At 46.0% G+C, this 17631-nt stretch overlaps 1 protein-coding gene across 1 annotated transcript in view; it reads left to right on the top strand.

Moving 5' to 3' along the window:
• Window positions 1–17631, top strand: part of LOC139423686 (adhesion G protein-coupled receptor B1-like) — a 99828-nt gene that overhangs the window by 71496 nt on the left and 10701 nt on the right. The window contains exons 16-24 of the mRNA XM_071175298.1: window positions 1849–1951; window positions 2839–2882; window positions 7350–7476; window positions 13888–13991; window positions 14287–14389; window positions 14595–14745; window positions 14861–14930; window positions 15323–15389; window positions 15879–15964. Of these exons, the coding sequence (XP_071031399.1) occupies window positions 1849–1951; window positions 2839–2882; window positions 7350–7476; window positions 13888–13991; window positions 14287–14389; window positions 14595–14745; window positions 14861–14930; window positions 15323–15389; window positions 15879–15964 (855 nt within the window). The remainder of the gene's footprint in view (window positions 1–1848; window positions 1952–2838; window positions 2883–7349; window positions 7477–13887; window positions 13992–14286; window positions 14390–14594; window positions 14746–14860; window positions 14931–15322; window positions 15390–15878; window positions 15965–17631) is intronic.

Below are 17631 nucleotides of genomic sequence, written 5' to 3'. Positions count from 1 at the left end.
TACTTTCACCCCAGGGCGTGCGTGTGGAAACTCCTCTTCTATTTTGTCTTTACCCAGGCCTAGTTAGTTATTTGTTCTTTCCTTTTTCCCCTCAGAATCTTTTTCCCCTTCAAGGAAATGTGATCAGTTTTAGACAGAGACTGGCTGACACAAGTGTTTATGTTGACTGATTGCATTCTGAGAAGCGAGAGGGAGAAAGAGTGAGCGGGAGAAAGAGTGAGAGGGAGAGAGAGAAAGAGAGAGAGGGAGAAGTTGCAGATGAGAGAGAGTAGGGGGGAGGAGGCAGAGTGTGGGGGCTGTGAAACATTGTCTATTTCAAACGGGACATGGGTTAAGTGTTGGGACTTACAAGGGTGTCTTGAGGGACATGTGTGCTGTGTTAGGGAGAGATGGGAACATGTGTTGTAGGGACGGGGCAGTATTACTGCTGCGTTAGGGAGAGACGGGAACATGTGTCGTAGGGACGGGGCAGTATTACTGCTGCGTTAGGGAGAGACGGGAACATGTGTCGTAGGGACGGGGCAGTATTACTGCTGCGTTAGGGAGAGACGGGAACATGTGTCGTAGGGACGGGGCAGTATTACTGCTGCGTTAGGGAGAGACGGGAACATGCTGCGTTAGGGAGAGATGGGAACATGTGTCGTAGGGACGGGGCAGTATTACTGCTGTATTAGGGAGAGACGGGAACATGTGTTGTAGGGACGGGGCAGTATTACTGCTGCGTTAGGGAGAGACGGGAACATGTGTTGTAGGGACGGGGCAGTGTTACTGCTGAGTTAGGGAGAGATGGGAACATGTGTTGTAGGGACGGGGCAGTATTACTGCTGCGTTAGGGAGAGACGGGAACATGTGTTGTAGGGACGGGGCAGTATTACTGCTGTGTTAGGGAGAGACGGGAACATGTGTTGTAGGAACGGGGCAGTATTACTGCTGTGTTAGGGAGAGACGGGAACATGTGTTGTAGGGATGGGGCAGTATTACTGCTGTGTTAGGGAGAGATGGGAACATGTGTTGTAGGGATGGGGCAGTATTACTGCTGTGTTAGGGAGAGACGGGAACATGTGTTGTAGGGACGGGGCAGTATTACTGCTGTGTTAGGGAGAGACGGGAACATGTGTCGTAGGGACGGGGCAGTATTACTGCTGCGTTAGGGAGAGACGGGAACATGTGTCGTAGGGACGGGGCAGTATTACTGCTGTGTTAGGGAGAGATGGGAACATGTGTTGTAGGGACGGGGCAGTATTACTGCTGCGTTAGGGAGAGACGGGAACATGTGTTGTAGGGACGGGGCAGTATTACTGCTGTGTTAGGGAGAGACGGGAACATGTGTTGTAGGGACGGGGCAGTATGACTGCTGCGTTAGGGAGAGACGGGAACATGTGTTGTAGGGACGGGGCAGTATTACTGCTGCGTTAGGGAGAGACGGGAACATGTGTTGTAGGGACGGGACAGTATTACTGCTGCGTTATGGAGAGACGGGAACATGTGTTGTTGGGACGGGGCAGTATTACTGCTGCGTTAGGGAGAGACGGGAACATGTGTTGTAGGGACGGGGCAGTATTACTGCTGTGTTAGGGAGAGACGGGAACATGTGTTGTAGGGACAGGACAGTATTACTGCTGCGTTAGGGAGAGACGGTAACATGTGTTGTAGGGACGGGGCAGTATTACTGCTGTGTTAGGGAGAGACGGGAACATGTGTTGTAGGGACGGGGCAGTATTACTGCAGGGAGGTTTGAGTTGGTTGACGGGAACAGCGATTGACAACGATGACAATGATGTGTGTTTCCCATGTGATATTTCACCTGACCATGTGTGTTGTCCTATGCTGGTTCCTCCCTCCCTCCAGAAACAGCACCGTGATCAACTCCAAGGTGGTGTCTGTGACCATCAAGCCCACCCCAGGATCCCTCTCTACCCCAGTGGAGGTCCAGTTCTCACACCTTTACAACGTGAGTGACCTTTCAAATCTGACCCTCTGACCTGAGCAGTGACCTCAGTAGTAATTGACACCTGTAGTGTAACAGAGTAGGTAGGGCCTTGACAAATCATGTGGCTTATCCCATAAAAACACAAGGTACTGATATTTGAGAGCATTTCAAAAGACTTACCATGCCTTTATCACTGAAAATCACTTTTAGCACTTAGAAAAGCACTAGACAAATCTATTTCATCATCCTCACAACTGGAGGTTTATGAGAACATTTGTAATCAGAGCATATGTCCATGGAGGTATATGGAGGTATATGAGAACATCTGTAATCAGAGCATATGTCCATGGAGGTATATGGAGGTATATGAGAACATCTGTAATCAGAGCATATGTCCATGGAGGTATATGGAGGTATATGAGAACATCTGTAATCAGAGCATATGTCCATGGAGGTATATGGAGGTATATGAGAACATCTGTAATCAGAGCATATGTCCATGGAGGTATATGGAGGTATATGAGAACATCTGTAATCAGAGCATATGTCCATGGAGGTATATGGAGGTATATGAGAACATCTGTAGTCAGAGCATATGTCCATGGAGGTATATGAGAACATCTGTAATCAGAGCATATGTTCATGGAGGTATATGGAGGTATATGAGAACATCTGTAGTCAGAGCATATGTCCATGGAGGTATATGAGAACATCTGTAATCAGAGCATATGTTCATAGAGGTATATGGAGGTATATGAGAACATTTGTAATCAGAGCATATGTCCATGGCCACGGGAAGATGCTTTTTTAATCGTGATTTTTCAGGGGGTGCAGCACCCTCAGCACCCCTGCGACCTGTGGCTGTGCATATGTCAACCATGTGACCGTTTTTCTCTCTTTCTGATCAGGGCACCACAAACCAGACCTGCATCTCCTGGGACGAGAGTGACACGTAAGGCCTTTGTCAATTTCTTTCTCTGGTGATACATCCATGTGCCTGCTGGGCTGCCTGGCTGCAGTGTGGAGCCTGGGGGTGGAACTGCCTGAATCAACTGAATTATAGGACCTCTATGATCCTACCTGGCTCTGAAAACAGAAATAGAATTACTAGAATGGACATCCTCATTCAAGTCAATTTACCATGATGGGTGGACTAGCGGCCAGGATGTAAAGTAAGAAGTGTACCCATAACCAGGAACTAAAGTAATTATATTTCTATGGTGGACCCGCCTGGCTACCTGGCTCTGAAACACCTGCTGGTGTGGACCTTCACAGTGAGGGATAAAACTTTGGGAGACGGCCTCACATCATATCATCTCCCACTGTGACTGTGTTCCGTGGCTGTTCCCGCTCCACTGTTTCTCATCTTGACGAAGTGCCCATGACACACACTGACCCTGTAGAAAGGTGCTGAGTTTGTCAGACGGTTCCGGAGCTCCTCTCTGTGGGTGACGGGAGATGGGAGGGGGCTGACACTAACCCCCACGCTGCTAACACCGCGCCGACAGTGATGCAGGATGTAGAAAATTAAAAGTGTTGCTCACAGCTTTCTCTCCTGGGTAGCCGCGCCCACACGAACCAAGGCATCAACACAGAGGGATGAATGGAGAGTGCTTTGGGATCTCCTGAGTCGGACAAAGAGAGAGGAAGAGAGTGTATATATGTGTAGTAAGAGAGAGAGAGAGAGAGAGAGAGAGAGAGAGAGAGACATGCGTTGCACAGTTCAACTGAACAGCTAATGTGGGTCCAATTAACACACTCTTCATATGGCTCTTACACTTAAAGTACCCATTTAGTTTTAAAACCCAAAACAGAGAGAGTGAGTGAGTGAGTGAGTGAGTGAGTGAGTGAGTGAGTGAGTGAGTGAGTGAGAGAAAGAGCAAGAGAGAGTAGAAAGCACAATGTGCCCACGGCTTTATTGCAATGCAGGTTGGAGATTTGCATTTTGATAAGTGTGTACACTTGTGTTACTGAGACGAGGCATAGAACAGAGCGATCTATTGCCATAAAAAAAGTTGAACCAGGGAAATGTAGCCCGAGAGAGAGAAAGAGCGACGGAACAATGAGGGAAGAGGAGAGATACAGGGTTGAGAGAAAGCAAGAGGGATGCGAGAGGATATAGGAAGATGGATAGAGAGGCAGAGTGAGAGAGAGGGAGAACAAAACAAAATCTAATCTAGCTTCACCCACCATGTTGGGGAGTGTGGGGAGAGAAGGGGGAGGTGAGGGGGGGGAGGGGGGGTGACATGTTCTAAAGTTAAATGTAAATCCATCTTGGACAGCAGCTATGATTAATGAGTTAATTTTGGGGGGGAGAAATTGAATTGTGAGAAGGCGTCCTTGTCATGGTGGTGTCTTGTTTATAAGGGCTGTGAGAGAGCGAGGCAAGCGGGTGTGAGACGGGTGGTCTTCTCTCCTAGGGCTCACACTTCGGTCTGGGGTGGGGTATCAATAACAACAGCAGTGTTGCCACCCTGGCCTGCAGGTTGGCATTTATTGTAATGAATCTTGCCCTGGAGGCAGCTCTGCAGAGAGGTCACTAGTTGGCACAGCCACAAAGTAATACAATCTGATTTTAAACCTAACCCTAACCTTAACTCTAACTTTAATTACACTGCTAAACCTAATGCCTAACCCTACCCTTATGTTAAGACCAAAAAGCCCAAAATATACAGTATATATATTACGATACAGCCAATTTTGACTTTGCAGTTGGCTCATCTAGTGGAAATTTCTCAGTTCTGCTTCAGGGCAAGATTCATAATAATACACATCAACCTGCTCCTGACCTGGCTCAGTTACCCTCCCTACCTTATCTCTCCTCACCCACCTCTACTTCTTTAGAAACCCACAATCTGATTTGTTCTCTTTACAGTTTGTTTCTTATTGAATGTAGCTTCCCCTGTTCTTTAATCTGTCTGTTGGTTTTAGTTAATACATCATTCATTATGATTTCCATCACTGGGTGTTATAGCACCAGACAGTAACAGGCAGTTTACGTTGGGCATGTCAGTCAGGCGGAAATTCAGGACACTAGACCCTATAGAAATGTTGGAAAAGTTGCCAACCCTGCCCCTACCCTGGCTCTGGAGGCAGACTAGAGCAAACTCTAAGCTTATTTAAAAGATTTCAAATAGCATTTTAACCCAGGGATGTCTGGGATGTTGTAGCGGTCAGGCAGGCCCTGCTGTCCCATTCATTCTTGTGGTCCTGGCCTGTTGTTGGCAGGGACCGTTCACACATGCCGTGCTGCTGGACCGCCACCCAAATTATCCCATCAGACCGCGGTGAGGCCTGTGTGTGTGTGTGTGTGTGTGTGTGTGTGTGTGTGTTGTGTGTTGTGTGTGTGTGTGTGTGTGTGTGTGTGTGTGTGTGTGTGTGTGTGTGTGTGTGTGTGTGTGTGTGTGTGTGTGTGTGTGTGTGTGTGTGTGTGTGTGTTGCTGTGGCTTGCTGTGTGGTTGGGAGAGCGGCCTAATCGTGTCATCCACAGAGACTCTGCGCTGAGTTATACTATTGGATTTCTGTTAGGGTGATGTGCTAATGTTAGCACTGAGCCTACTCCTGGGGCTACAAGACTGTACTTCTCTCTCTCTCTCTCTCTCTCTCTCTCTCTCTCTCTCTCTCTCTCTCTGTCTCTCTCTCTCTCTCTCTCTGCTCGTCATGGTTTTCACCCCTTAACACTCTCCAACCATATGCACCATGGGTAACCCCATCAGGGACTGCTGTGAGGTGGCCCTGGTGCACTGTGGGTGACCCTGTTGGAGGCCGTGGTGTGTTGTGACGAGATGTGTTTGGCCCTGAGGTACAGACCTGGGTTCAAATAGTATTGGGTTTCTTTCAAATACTTCATCTGCTCTTGATTGAGCCTGCCTAGCGCAATGTAACCACTGGAATACTCAACACAGTGCAAACCCTTCCCAACGGGCTCTCCAGACTGAAGCAATTCACTGTTTCAAAGTATTGGAAAGAACACAACTACAATATGAACCCAGGTCTGCTGAAGCACAGTCCCAGGCTGTCACTGGTTTGTTGATTTGTTGGTTGGTTAACCCTGGGGGTTGCTGTGTGTTCCTGGTGCCACTAGCCCCAGAGACCTGCAGAAGACCATGTTCCCCCAGTCTTGATGAGTCCCTTTGGGGACCACTCTGTTTGGGAAGAGGATGTAAGGGCTCACTTGAGATGGATGGACATCACCAATGTGCCAACCAGCATCACTGTGCCATGGGAGAGAGAAACACACAACTCACATGACGACATGAGGAACCAACAACGATTGGGTCATTCTCTGTGCACCTCCAGTCAGACCGATATGAAGAGAGGACTAAAACTGAGCCTTTGTCAGGGTTTTAGAACAGCTGTGTGGTAACTTAGTCACTTGTGGAAGGTCTGATGTTGTAAACAACAATGAAATAGCTGTCTGACATTTCAGCACCATGAATAGTGGGAAAATATGGTTTCTGACATTTGGAGTTCAGCACCACATTGTAGTGGACTGCGTATTGGCACTGGCCACTGAGAATACCCCATTATATTCCCTCATTTAATGGGGTATTCTCAGTGGCCGTATATACTCAGAATTCACTTTTTTTTTTAAACTGCAAGTCAGTTACAAACAAAGTCTTATTTTCAATGACAGCCTAGGAACTGCCTGTTCAGGGGCAGAAAGACAGATTTGTACCTCGTCAGCTCAGGGGTTTGAACTTGCAACCTTCCGGTCACTAGTCCAACACTCTAACCTCTAGGCTACCCTGCCACCCCGGTTTGATGAATACGCTCAACTAAAGAACGGTTAACAATATAACAGAGAAATGAACTACATATGTATTTAAAGTGCTTTCTTATTGGGTTAGACATGCAGTTATTGTTGATGTATTGTCCAGTATGCTACAACAAAGACCTAGACCAGGCCATCAAAAACCTATTAACCTGTAAATGGAAGTTAGGATGGCATTATAGCCACATGAAGTACTGTAAAATGGGTTCACACAATAAAACATGTTTTCCAGCTGATTAATTGTATATTACGTACACAAATATAATCTCTTTAGCTTTTAAATTGTTCCACCAATAACGCAATCTAAATCTAGGGATAAATAATGAGATGTAATAATAACTTAGATTTGCATTATTATTATTGTTGTTATAACCCCCTTGCTATTGTTTGTTTTTGGGTCATTTCTGAATTCCACCTCTATATTGCAATAACCTGGCCAAGCAGAAACCTGAGCAGCACGGCGTCTGGCTCACAGATAACCTTTCATCCCCATTTTCACTGCGTTTTCTGCGCTCTTGCTCGCTAACCGCGGAGATTTAAAGGGGATTTGGAATTAAATAGCTGGTGTCTGTAACGTGGTGGGGGATTTGACTAGCTTTCACCCGTTTTTATTCACCGCAGCGCTCTCTCTCTCTTTTCCCGCAGCTCATCGCTGCTCGGATCGTGGTCTGCCAGGGGCTGCAGAGCCGTGCCTATCGACTCATTCAGCACCAAATGCGTGTGTGACAGACTCTCTACCTTCGCCATTTTAGCACGGCTAAATCCTGACATGGTAAGTCCGACAACTTCCTTCATTCTTTTATGTTAGGGTATCCGAATCGAGGTGCTTGTGTATGTATCTCACGGGTTTAGTGGAAAAGGGCGTCATTGCCATTCGGTATCAACAGCACCCTCGCGCGCGCCCGCCCTCTCTCTCTCTCTCCTCTCTCTTGCTTGCGACATGCAGATGCCATTCAGCAAGTGCTCAGTGTGTTTTCAAATAAATAATTTGGGCATCTTTCAAGTCGTCCCACCGAGCAGAAAAGGGAGATTTGTGTCGACATGACACATTGTAGTCGTGGTAAATTCCGTTTATATATTCCAACTGCAAAATTACCGTGTTGACTATTGATTTGCACACATTACCTGCTGAATAAGAAATTGTTAGTCTATGTGAACAATTATTTTAGGGTTTTAGATAAGCTATTATTATAATCATGTTCAGAATCCTTGCATATTTCATGTGAACCCTGTCCAATGTAACAAATGAATACAAATGAAATAATATTTCCCTGCACATGTCTCCATTGGAATGCTGCTATGCTCCATGCATGCTGCCTAAATATTCTCAAATGATGCAATAACATATAATGGGGCTGAAATAACTGAATAAATCATAGATAATCACTATTTGATTCCAGCTGGAGGTAAATAGATGTGTTGATATGACAATATCTTTACCAAATCCTGCAGAATTCCAGTGATGGCTCAAACCGCTCAAATGTGGCCCAGTTTCTGAGGCGAGATGAAAAGCCCAGTACTGTCATTGTGAGGAAGTGTTCATTCAGAGCGATTAGTTATTATTAGACTGGAAACTGCCTCTGAAGCAGTTGTTCACTAGTTGCCCTGGTAACAGCATGGATGGGCACCAATGGCTCTTAAAGCTATAGAAGACCCTATACTAATTCACCACCACAGCCTTTGTGCTGTGTGGCCTAGATAGAGGGAAGGGAAGAACGCCTAGATAGAGGGAAGGGAAGAACGCCTAGATAGAGGGAAGGGGAGAACGCCTAGATAGAGGGAAGGGGAGAACGCCTAGATAGAGGGAAGGGAAGAACGCCTAGATAGAGGGAAGGGAAGAATGCCTAGATAGAGGGAAGGGAAGAACGCCTAGATAGAGGGAAGGGGAGAACGCCTAGATAGAGGGAAGGGAAGAACGGATGGATGGATGGATGAAGGGAGGGATGGAATACCATTCATTTACCCCTCCTGGGCCAAAATATTCAGACAGATGCGACATTTACTTGTTTCAGATATGCATGTGGTTTTTATATGGCGGTTCCAAAATGCTACATCAAAAGAAGGGGATAAGGATGAGAAAATGTGCACCTGCAAGCAATGGACAGGCTTGATTTGATGGGTCTTAGGAAAGCAAATAAACACGGCAGTCTTTCGTCCTGAGAATCTGCAGCTGTGTGTTTGATGTTCTGTATCTCACTCTTCTCCCTCTCTCACACTCCCTCCGTCTTCCCCTCGTCCATCCTAGAGCTACGATTATTCAGCCAGGGGGGGATGATCTTGGAAATGTGTGTTTGTGTGTGTGTTTGTGCACCTCTGCAAGATGTTTACAGATCATCACTTGCTATACACACACAGAAGCAGTTGCTATCCTTATTACACACAGCTGCACACATGCATACGGTTACACATACGACACACACACACACACACACACACACACACACACACACACACACACACACACACACACTGTTTATTTGGCGTGTGCCTGTGCGATGGGCAGCAGTCGTAGTAGCATCATGTGTTAATAGCACTCCGCAAGTGATTGCTGCTTCTCCCTGGCAGGACACAGTGTTATCCTCCCCCTCATTCCTCCTTCCATCTCTCTACCTCTATTTATCCCCCTCTCTACCTGGGCACTCAACAGGCCGTTTCACAGCAGTGTCGCAGTCTGGGGGCTTTTAGATGCCCTAAGGGAAGCATATTGTCGCAATTATATTCACCTGGTACTGTGCCAGGAGAGAAGGGCACTCCTTTTCCTCCCCCTCTCTCTCTTCCTCCCATTCCTCCCCCTCCCTCTCTTTCATCTTCTCCCTCCCTTCTTCCCTCCTACCATGCTAGTGGGGTTGTGAGACAGCCATGGATATTGAACTAGCTAATTATTCCTGCAACAACACTTGCCACATTCTGAATGGCGCATCCCCTCTCCTCTCCTCTGTCTGCAGCTAGCCTCATACAGCCCCAGAATGACAAACACCCAGTCTCTCACTGTCTCTCCTCTACCCCTTTATCCCATCTTCCTCTCCCCCCTGCTTAGTCATTTTCCCACATCCTTTTCCTCTGCTGCTTTCTCTGCCTTTCTCTCTCTCTCTCTCTCTCTCTCTCTCTCTCTCTCTCTCTCTCTCTCTCCTCTCTTTCTCTCCACATAGTAGGTCTCTGTCCCGCCCCTTTATCACTCACTCTCTTCATCTCTCCTCTCCTGTCTTCTGTAATGTTACCACGTTCAGTCAGTCCTACTCAGCTGCAGGCTGTAGAAGGAGAGAGAGAAATTCACTGCAGTCTTATCAAAAGGCTCAAACTTGAACCCAGCAGGCTTGTGTTTTTGGGAATAGGATGAATGAATGTGTGTGTGTGTGTGTGTGTATGAGAGACAGACAACTCTTTGTTAGAATGTCTCATGGGTTTGTGAGTACGCAGTTCATACACCTACAGACCTGCCTTTGAAAATGCAATCCATAGTAGACCTCTAGATAGTAAGACATAGATCAACTAACTCAGCAGAACCACAGAACAGCTTTGTGTTTCCCATTATATCAGAGAGACTGTTCCTCATGCTGTAGCTACACCACGACTCATTCATTGATTCATGTTCATTTAGAAGCTATCCTACTTGGGTTTGAGTCACATACAGTCAGACACAGAGTTCAGTGAAATGTCTTAATCAAAGCCTGTTAGTCTGACTCTACAAACTAGACACACACAGGCTAGGTATCATTGAACTACTAGTTTCCATGGTGATTCCCAGAAAGTCTTGATGGTGTTGGACAGCTGTTAACACGATGATACTGTATGTATACCTGTATATCTGCATTGATACAGGACAGAAACCAACAAATCAAGAACACCATTTAGCCATTGAGAGACGTACAGTTGAAGTCGGAAGTTTACATACACCTCAGCCAAATACATTTAAACTCAGTCTTTCACAATTCCTGACATTTAATCCTAGTAAAAATTCCCTGTTTTAGGTCAGTTAGGATCACCATTTTATTTTAAGAATGTGACTTGTCAGAATAGTAGTAGAGATAATTATTTATTTCAGCTATTATTTATTTCATCACATTTCCAGTGGGTCAGAAGTTTACATACACTCAATTAGTATTTGGTAGCATTACCTTTAAATTGTTTAACTTGGGTCGAACGTTTCGGGTAGCCTTCCACTAGCTTCCCACAATAAGTTGGGTGAATTTTGGCCCATTCCTCCTGACAGAGCTGGTGTAACTGAGTCAGGTTTGTAGGCCTCCTTGCTCGCACACGCTTTTTCAGTTCTGCCCACAAATGTTCTATGGGATTGAGGTCAGGGCTTTGTGATGGCCATTCCAATACCTTGACTTTGTTGTCCTTAAGCCATTTTTCCACAACTTTGGAAGTATGCTTGGGGTCATTGTCTATTTGGAAGATCCATTTGCGACCAAGCTTTACCTTTCTGACTCATGTCTTGAGATGTTGCTTTAATATATCCACATCATTTTCTTGCCTCATGATGCCATCTATTTTGTGAAGTGCACTAGTCCCTCCTGCAGCAAAGCACCCCCACAACATGATGCTGCCACCCACGTGCTTCATGGTTGGGACGTTGTTCTTTGGCTTGCAAGCTTTCCCCTTTTTTCTCCAAAGATAACGATGGTCATTATGGCCAAACAGTTCTATTTTTGTTTCATCAGACCAGAGGACATTTCTCCAAAAAGTATGATATTTGTCCACAAGTGCAGTTGCAAACCGTAGTCTGGCTTTTTTATGGTGGTTTTGGAGCAATGGCTTCTTCCTTGTTGAGCAGCCTTTCAGGTTATGTCGATATAGGACTTGTTTTACTGTGGATATAGATACTTTTGTACCTGTTTCCTCCAGCAACTTTTGTTGTTCTGGGATTGATTTGCACTTTTCACACAAAAGTACGTTCATCTCTAGGAGACAGAACGTGTCTCCTTCCTGAGCAGTATGACAGCTGCATGGTCCCATGGTGTTTATACTAGCGTACTATTGTTTGTACAGATGAACGTTGTACCTTCAGGAGTTTGGAAATTGCTCCCAAGGATGAATCAGACTTGTGGAGGTAAAAAAAAAAAAACTATTCTGAGGTCTTGGCTGATTTCTTTTGATTTTCCCATGATGTCACTGAGTATGAAGGTAGGTCTTGAAATACATCCACAGGTACACCTCCAATTGACTCAAATGATGTCAATTAGCCTATCAGAAGCTTCTAAAGCCATGACATCATTTTCTGGAATTTTCCAAGCTGTTTAAAGGCACAGTCAACTTAGTGTATGTAAACTTCTGACCCACTGGAATTGTGATACAATGAATTCTAAGTGAAATAATCCATCTGTTAACAATTGTTGGAAAAATGACTTGCCTCATGCACGAAGTAGATGTCCTAACCGATTTGCAAAAACTTTCGTTTGTTAACAAGAAATGTGTGGAGTGGTTGAAAAATGACTTCAACTGTATATGCACCCTATCTGAAAGCAGTTTTAGGTCAACTCTGGGATAGTGTAGCCTCTTCCGGATGGGAAGTCTCTGTCTCTCTCACTAGGTGATTGCACTGTACGCAATTCACATCCCACATCCCAGCTCTGCCATTAGTGGAGACTCTCTGTCTCCACTAATGGCAGAGCTGGGATGTGGGATGTGAATTGCGTACAGTGCAATCACCTAGTGAGAGAGACAGAGACTTCCCATCCGGAAGAGGCTACACTATAAGAGGCTGTAAGAGTTACTCGGTCTCAGCGGACATTGTTCCATTTGGCTGCACTCGTAATCTTTTTCCTTCAGACAGAGAGAGAGAGGGGAACTCACCGCAGTGCAGATTAATCAAAGGATTTAATTAATTTGGCCCTCTAGCACACATCAAACCTGGAAACAAGACAGACTATAAACTCCAATTATCTTCTGCTTGAGGGTGGAATGCCCAACCATAGAATAGACGCCCCTCCTCTTCTCCCCCCCATATCCCTGTTATAAGACTGGTGCTCTCCCTTCCACCTGCTTCTCACCTCTAGCTACCCCAACACAACCTCAACCCCCCTCTGCACCCCAACCCTCCATCCCTATCCCTTTCCATCAGACCCATTCACCTACATCCACCCCCCAACACCACGTCTAACAAACCTTAGCAAAGACAGCTGCCCTTAGAACATGTTTCCTTTTGGAACACATGACACGTTTAATCAAGCTAGTCTTCTAGAGTAAGCAGACTTCATTAAGCAACACTCCTGAACATGGGCTTCTTGAACATCCTCTAGTCTACAGGTCACACCCACATGTTGGATTTGGCTCGCTGTTAGCACTGCTGTGTAGAGCACATAATGGTATATTGAGGAACGCAGTCAACACACACGCCTGGCCTGCATTGGGAGAGTGGCATGCCCAGGATGACATGCATGGGAGCCTGCAGGCTCCACTGCTCCCTCAGATAGATACACTGTCTGCCAGCTAGATGCTTTCACTCTGTTCAGGCCAAAGCAGGGAACATTCGTCAGTCAGTGCTGCTAAGCATGTATGAGTCAAGTCTGGAAATTGTGTCGGAAATGCACACACACACACGCACGCAGTCTCTTAAACACACATACACACACACACCAGTGAGATGCATAAAGCAGATGCAGGGTCAGTGGGTTGCTGGAGCCTTCCTTCCCTCACTGCTGCTGCTGCCACGCTACCGTTCCGACATCCTGCATCACCATGGCAACTAAGATAATGGCTGCTGCGGAAACATGGAGACGGCGACCTGTTGTTGTCGATGCTTTTACAGGAGGTTTTGATTATCTTGCTGTGTTTCATAGTAGAATGTTTGACTCTGGCTGAATCAGACTACACGTCTGACAATATAATCTGTCAAAATGTGCTTCATGGCCTTCAGCTAAGAATCTGTGTAGTGATTCACCTTGGAGTCACCTTGCTCCATATCCAGCCAAGGCCCAAACAGCAGCCTGCCTGCCAGCCTCTCTCCAGCTCCCTGCTCTCTTTATCAGATACCAGATATACCTACCTCTGTACACGGCACTGCGCATATCTGTGTGTGTGTGTGTGTGTTGGGAGGGGGGGGATGTTTTAGCTGTGTAGTCCTGAACCAGGAGAGTGGAAGAAAGAATCTTTTCCAAAATAAGGAGAAGAAGACAGCTTCTTTACGTTTCTTTTACAGTCCTAACAGTCTGTTTGTTGACTGTATGTGTGTCTCCTGCAGAACATGGATAAAATGCAGCTTCCCTCTGTGACGCTGATGGTGGGCTGTGGAGTCTCCTCTCTCACCTTGCTGCTCCTCATCATCATCTATGTGTCGGTCTGGAGGTGAGAACACACTGACTCTTGTCTTTTGTTTCGAGTGGTATCTGAGTAGTTACTATGTCCAGCTGACCTGTATTAGGCTGGTTTGGTTACACATCCTCCATAGTTGCTTGAACCGTGCTGGAAAGGACAAAGTGGACTAAATCTGAGCCAGCCTACTGCGGTTCAGGTTGGCTTGATAGTGTAAAAAGGCTAGAGCTTTTGAACCGTTTAAGTGAAGGAAGTATGGGTGTGGTTGTTGATGGTTGACGGTCAACTGGGAAAGGTGTGGACCCCTCAACATGTTGTCTCTCCTCAGGTACATTCGCTCCGAGCGCTCCGTCATCCTCATCAACTTCTGCCTCTCCATCATCTCCTCCAACGCCCTCATCCTCATTGGTCAGACGCAGACACGGAACAAGGTAAGAGCCAATGAACAAGCTGTATCTCACCACGTACTCTCTCAAGGTCTTGTAAAGATGCTTTACTCACATCTCTCCATCTCTTCTTCTCTTCCCTATTCCCTCTTTCAACCCCTCTCACACTCTTCTTTCTCCGTCCTCTTCTTCTATTTCTCCCTCACTCTCTGTCCCTCTCTTCCTATCTTGTGTTCTCTCCCTCTCTCAGGTGATCTGCACGCTGGTCGCTGCTTTCCTGCATTTCTTCTTCCTGTCGTCGTTCTGTTGGGTTCTGACAGAGGCGTGGCAGTCATACATGGCCGTGACTGGCCGGCTGAGGAACCGCATCATCCGCAAGCGATTCCTGTGTCTGGGCTGGGGTGAGGATGCTGGGGGGGGGGGGGGGGGGTCAGTTTTATCTGTTTCTCTGTCTGTCCATCTATGTGTCCGTCCCATCCCTTCCCAGTACTGACCCTTCCTCCTCCTCCTCCTTAGGTCTACCTGCTCTGGTTGTGGCAGTCTCTGTGGGTTTCACCAAAGCTAAGGGATATGGCACCGTCAACTAGTGAGTCTGCTGTCCCTGATATTGTTGCCTTGTGTCTCCCTTTGTCTAGACAAGTGTAATTCTCTCTCTCTCTCTCTCTCTCTGTATCGTTCTTTCTGTGTACCTCTATATCTCTTTCTTCTTCTAAACCTTTCCTTATTGGATTAGCTAACTGTTTAAAGTGCATTTAAGACATGTGATACAGAATCCTTATACTTGGGGGTTGTATTTGTGTGACCTGACTGCTGGTAGCTGACTTGACCTCTTCCTCTCCTCGCTCTACCCCTTTTCTCATGCCATCTTTCTTTCTTTTCATCTGTCTTTCTCCTTCCTTCTCACCTGCTCCTGGTGTCACTCTCTCGTCCTGCCTTTTTCCTTTCCTCCTCCTCCCTCTCTTCCTCTTTCTCTCTCAGCTGCTGGCTGTCTCTGGAAGGTGGTCTGCTTTATGCGTTTGTGGGACCGGCTGCCGCAGTAGTCTTGGTACTTCCTCTATTTGTCTGAGAAAACGTTGTTGCTTTACTGATCTGAGATGAACATTTAGCCACAGAAATATGTCAGATACTGTAATGCTTATCTTGCCCTAACCATAAACTTACCATTTTGGCTTAATGCAGTCAACATACTGTACTACTATTGGTTTTAGCCAGTCAATAGATTGTACATTATCTTAACTAACATCGTCATCAACCATGTATAGTCATCAATGGACCCTATGTGCAAGGTTGCTACCACTTGTCTAACTACATGTTATTACCTTGACTTAGCAGTTACAACTTTATATATATATATTTATATACACTGAAGGTTTGATATGTAAAGCTATTGTGTTTACGTGTGGGACTGACATCATTCACATGCATGTATCATACTCTATCATTTCTGTAGTCCCATGTCAGACTGACAGAGTGGTTGTAGAGTTGTTCTCTGTATCTGGCTGCTTCGTTCACATCTCTCTTTTCTCTCTGACAGGTTAACATGGTTATCGGGATTCTCGTATTTAACAAACTGGTGTCCAAAGACGGCATTACTGATATGAAACTGAAGGAGAGGGCAGGGTATGCCTTATCCTACCACACATCCATCTCACTGGTCCACCAATCACCAGCCTGGGGGCATACGCTTGGGGGTGGGGCTAGCGATGCCATTGGCTCTCGCGTTTAGAACGCAGGGATCTAAGAAAGAGTCCGATGAGGAAATTGATAAGAGCAAAACATTTTTTTTTTGGGGGGGGGGGCAGAATTTAGAAACAGGGGAGATAACAGAATAGGAGCACAGACAAAATGAGAGAGGGAGAGAGAGTAAGAGAGAGCGAGAGGAGAAATATAGTGAGTGCAGAGAGAGGGAATGATGAGAGATATAGTGAGAGCAGAGAGAGAGAGGGGGAGGGGAGAGTGGGGGAAATGAAAAGGAGCAGATATTGAAAGGATTATGTGAATGTTTTCATAAGACACAGTGATCAATGATTGGAAGATTTGTAGAGGATGAGGTCTGACAGAGAGGGATCGAAGAAGAGAGCAGCGAGGGAGGGAGGGTGGGGACGGAGATATAAGAAAAGGGAAGATGAGAAAGAATGCAGTGGTTATCGGACCCTCTCATTAAGAAACAAGATGGCGCATCAGTGCTCATCTCATGGCTATCATATTGGTTTCATTATAGTCTGCCATATGTTGCTTTTACACATTCACTCAGCTTCTCTTCATTTGCAGGTGTTGCTATATAATGCACATTTCTGTATATCCATCTTTCACATTGATTTTGTTTCGTTGATTGTTTTATAGGGAAGGGGAGCAGGGGCCCTATGGGTATAGAGTAGAGACCTCAGAGATCACTCAAAGCACACGATAATGTCATGTGTTTGATTTATTGTACGCCGCTAATGCTCTCTATGTCCATAGAAATGTGTTTATTTTCCGTTGCTTTGTTAAAAAGGCTACTCACTATAGTATGAAACATACTCTGTCTGATACATCTGTTGTGTTGGAGATTTTACTACAGCCATTTGGGCATTTCCAAGCTCCTGCTGAGACAGGATGGAAGGTTTTCAACCTACTTCAACCATGTGTACTTGCTTTAAAGGCTGCCTTGTTTATACTTACTACTGCTACTTAATACATGTGCAGTTCGATACACGCCAACGTTGTGAGAGGTCATGACCTTTAGTCCCTATATAACCCCAGGGTTGACCTTTGACCTCTCGGTGTACCCTGCTCCCCCCTTTTCGCAGGCTGCTGTTCTGTGCCCTCATTGGCGATCGTTAGTACATCCAACTGTGTTGTTGTTTATTTTTGTATTTATTTTCTCTGAACAACATGTTTGCCTCTCTGCAATGATCTATTCTTGAACTGTACAAGTTTGTTTCTTGCTGTCTGAAACGTTCTCTTTGAGTTTGCACAGAATCCCCCCCTCTCTCACTCAGGGCTTCTCCTCTCCAATCAGGAACACCTCAATCTCAGCTCCCCCTTTCCACCTCGTCACTGATTCGGTAAAAAATCTGCCTCGCCCACTGTTGTTGACTGTATTGGCTATCAGCCCTGCTCATGGACCACCCACTAAATCTCCTCCCCTGGCAGTAGTGCTCTCTGATTGGCTTAATATCCCCTCCTTACACTCTGATTGGCTTAATACCCCCTCCTCACACTCTCCAACTAGTAGAATTGTAGATTGTCTTTCCCTGCTATCAATATCCCAGCTCCCATCTAAAACCAGCTAGACAAGAGCTAGA

This window comes from Oncorhynchus clarkii, chromosome 2, assembly GCF_045791955.1.
Source record: "Oncorhynchus clarkii lewisi isolate Uvic-CL-2024 chromosome 2, UVic_Ocla_1.0, whole genome shotgun sequence".
NCBI classification, from domain to species: Eukaryota; Metazoa; Chordata; class Actinopteri; order Salmoniformes; family Salmonidae; genus Oncorhynchus; species Oncorhynchus clarkii.
The sequence above is the reverse complement of the archived record's forward strand: the minus strand, read 5'-3'. Positions and strand labels throughout refer to the sequence as shown.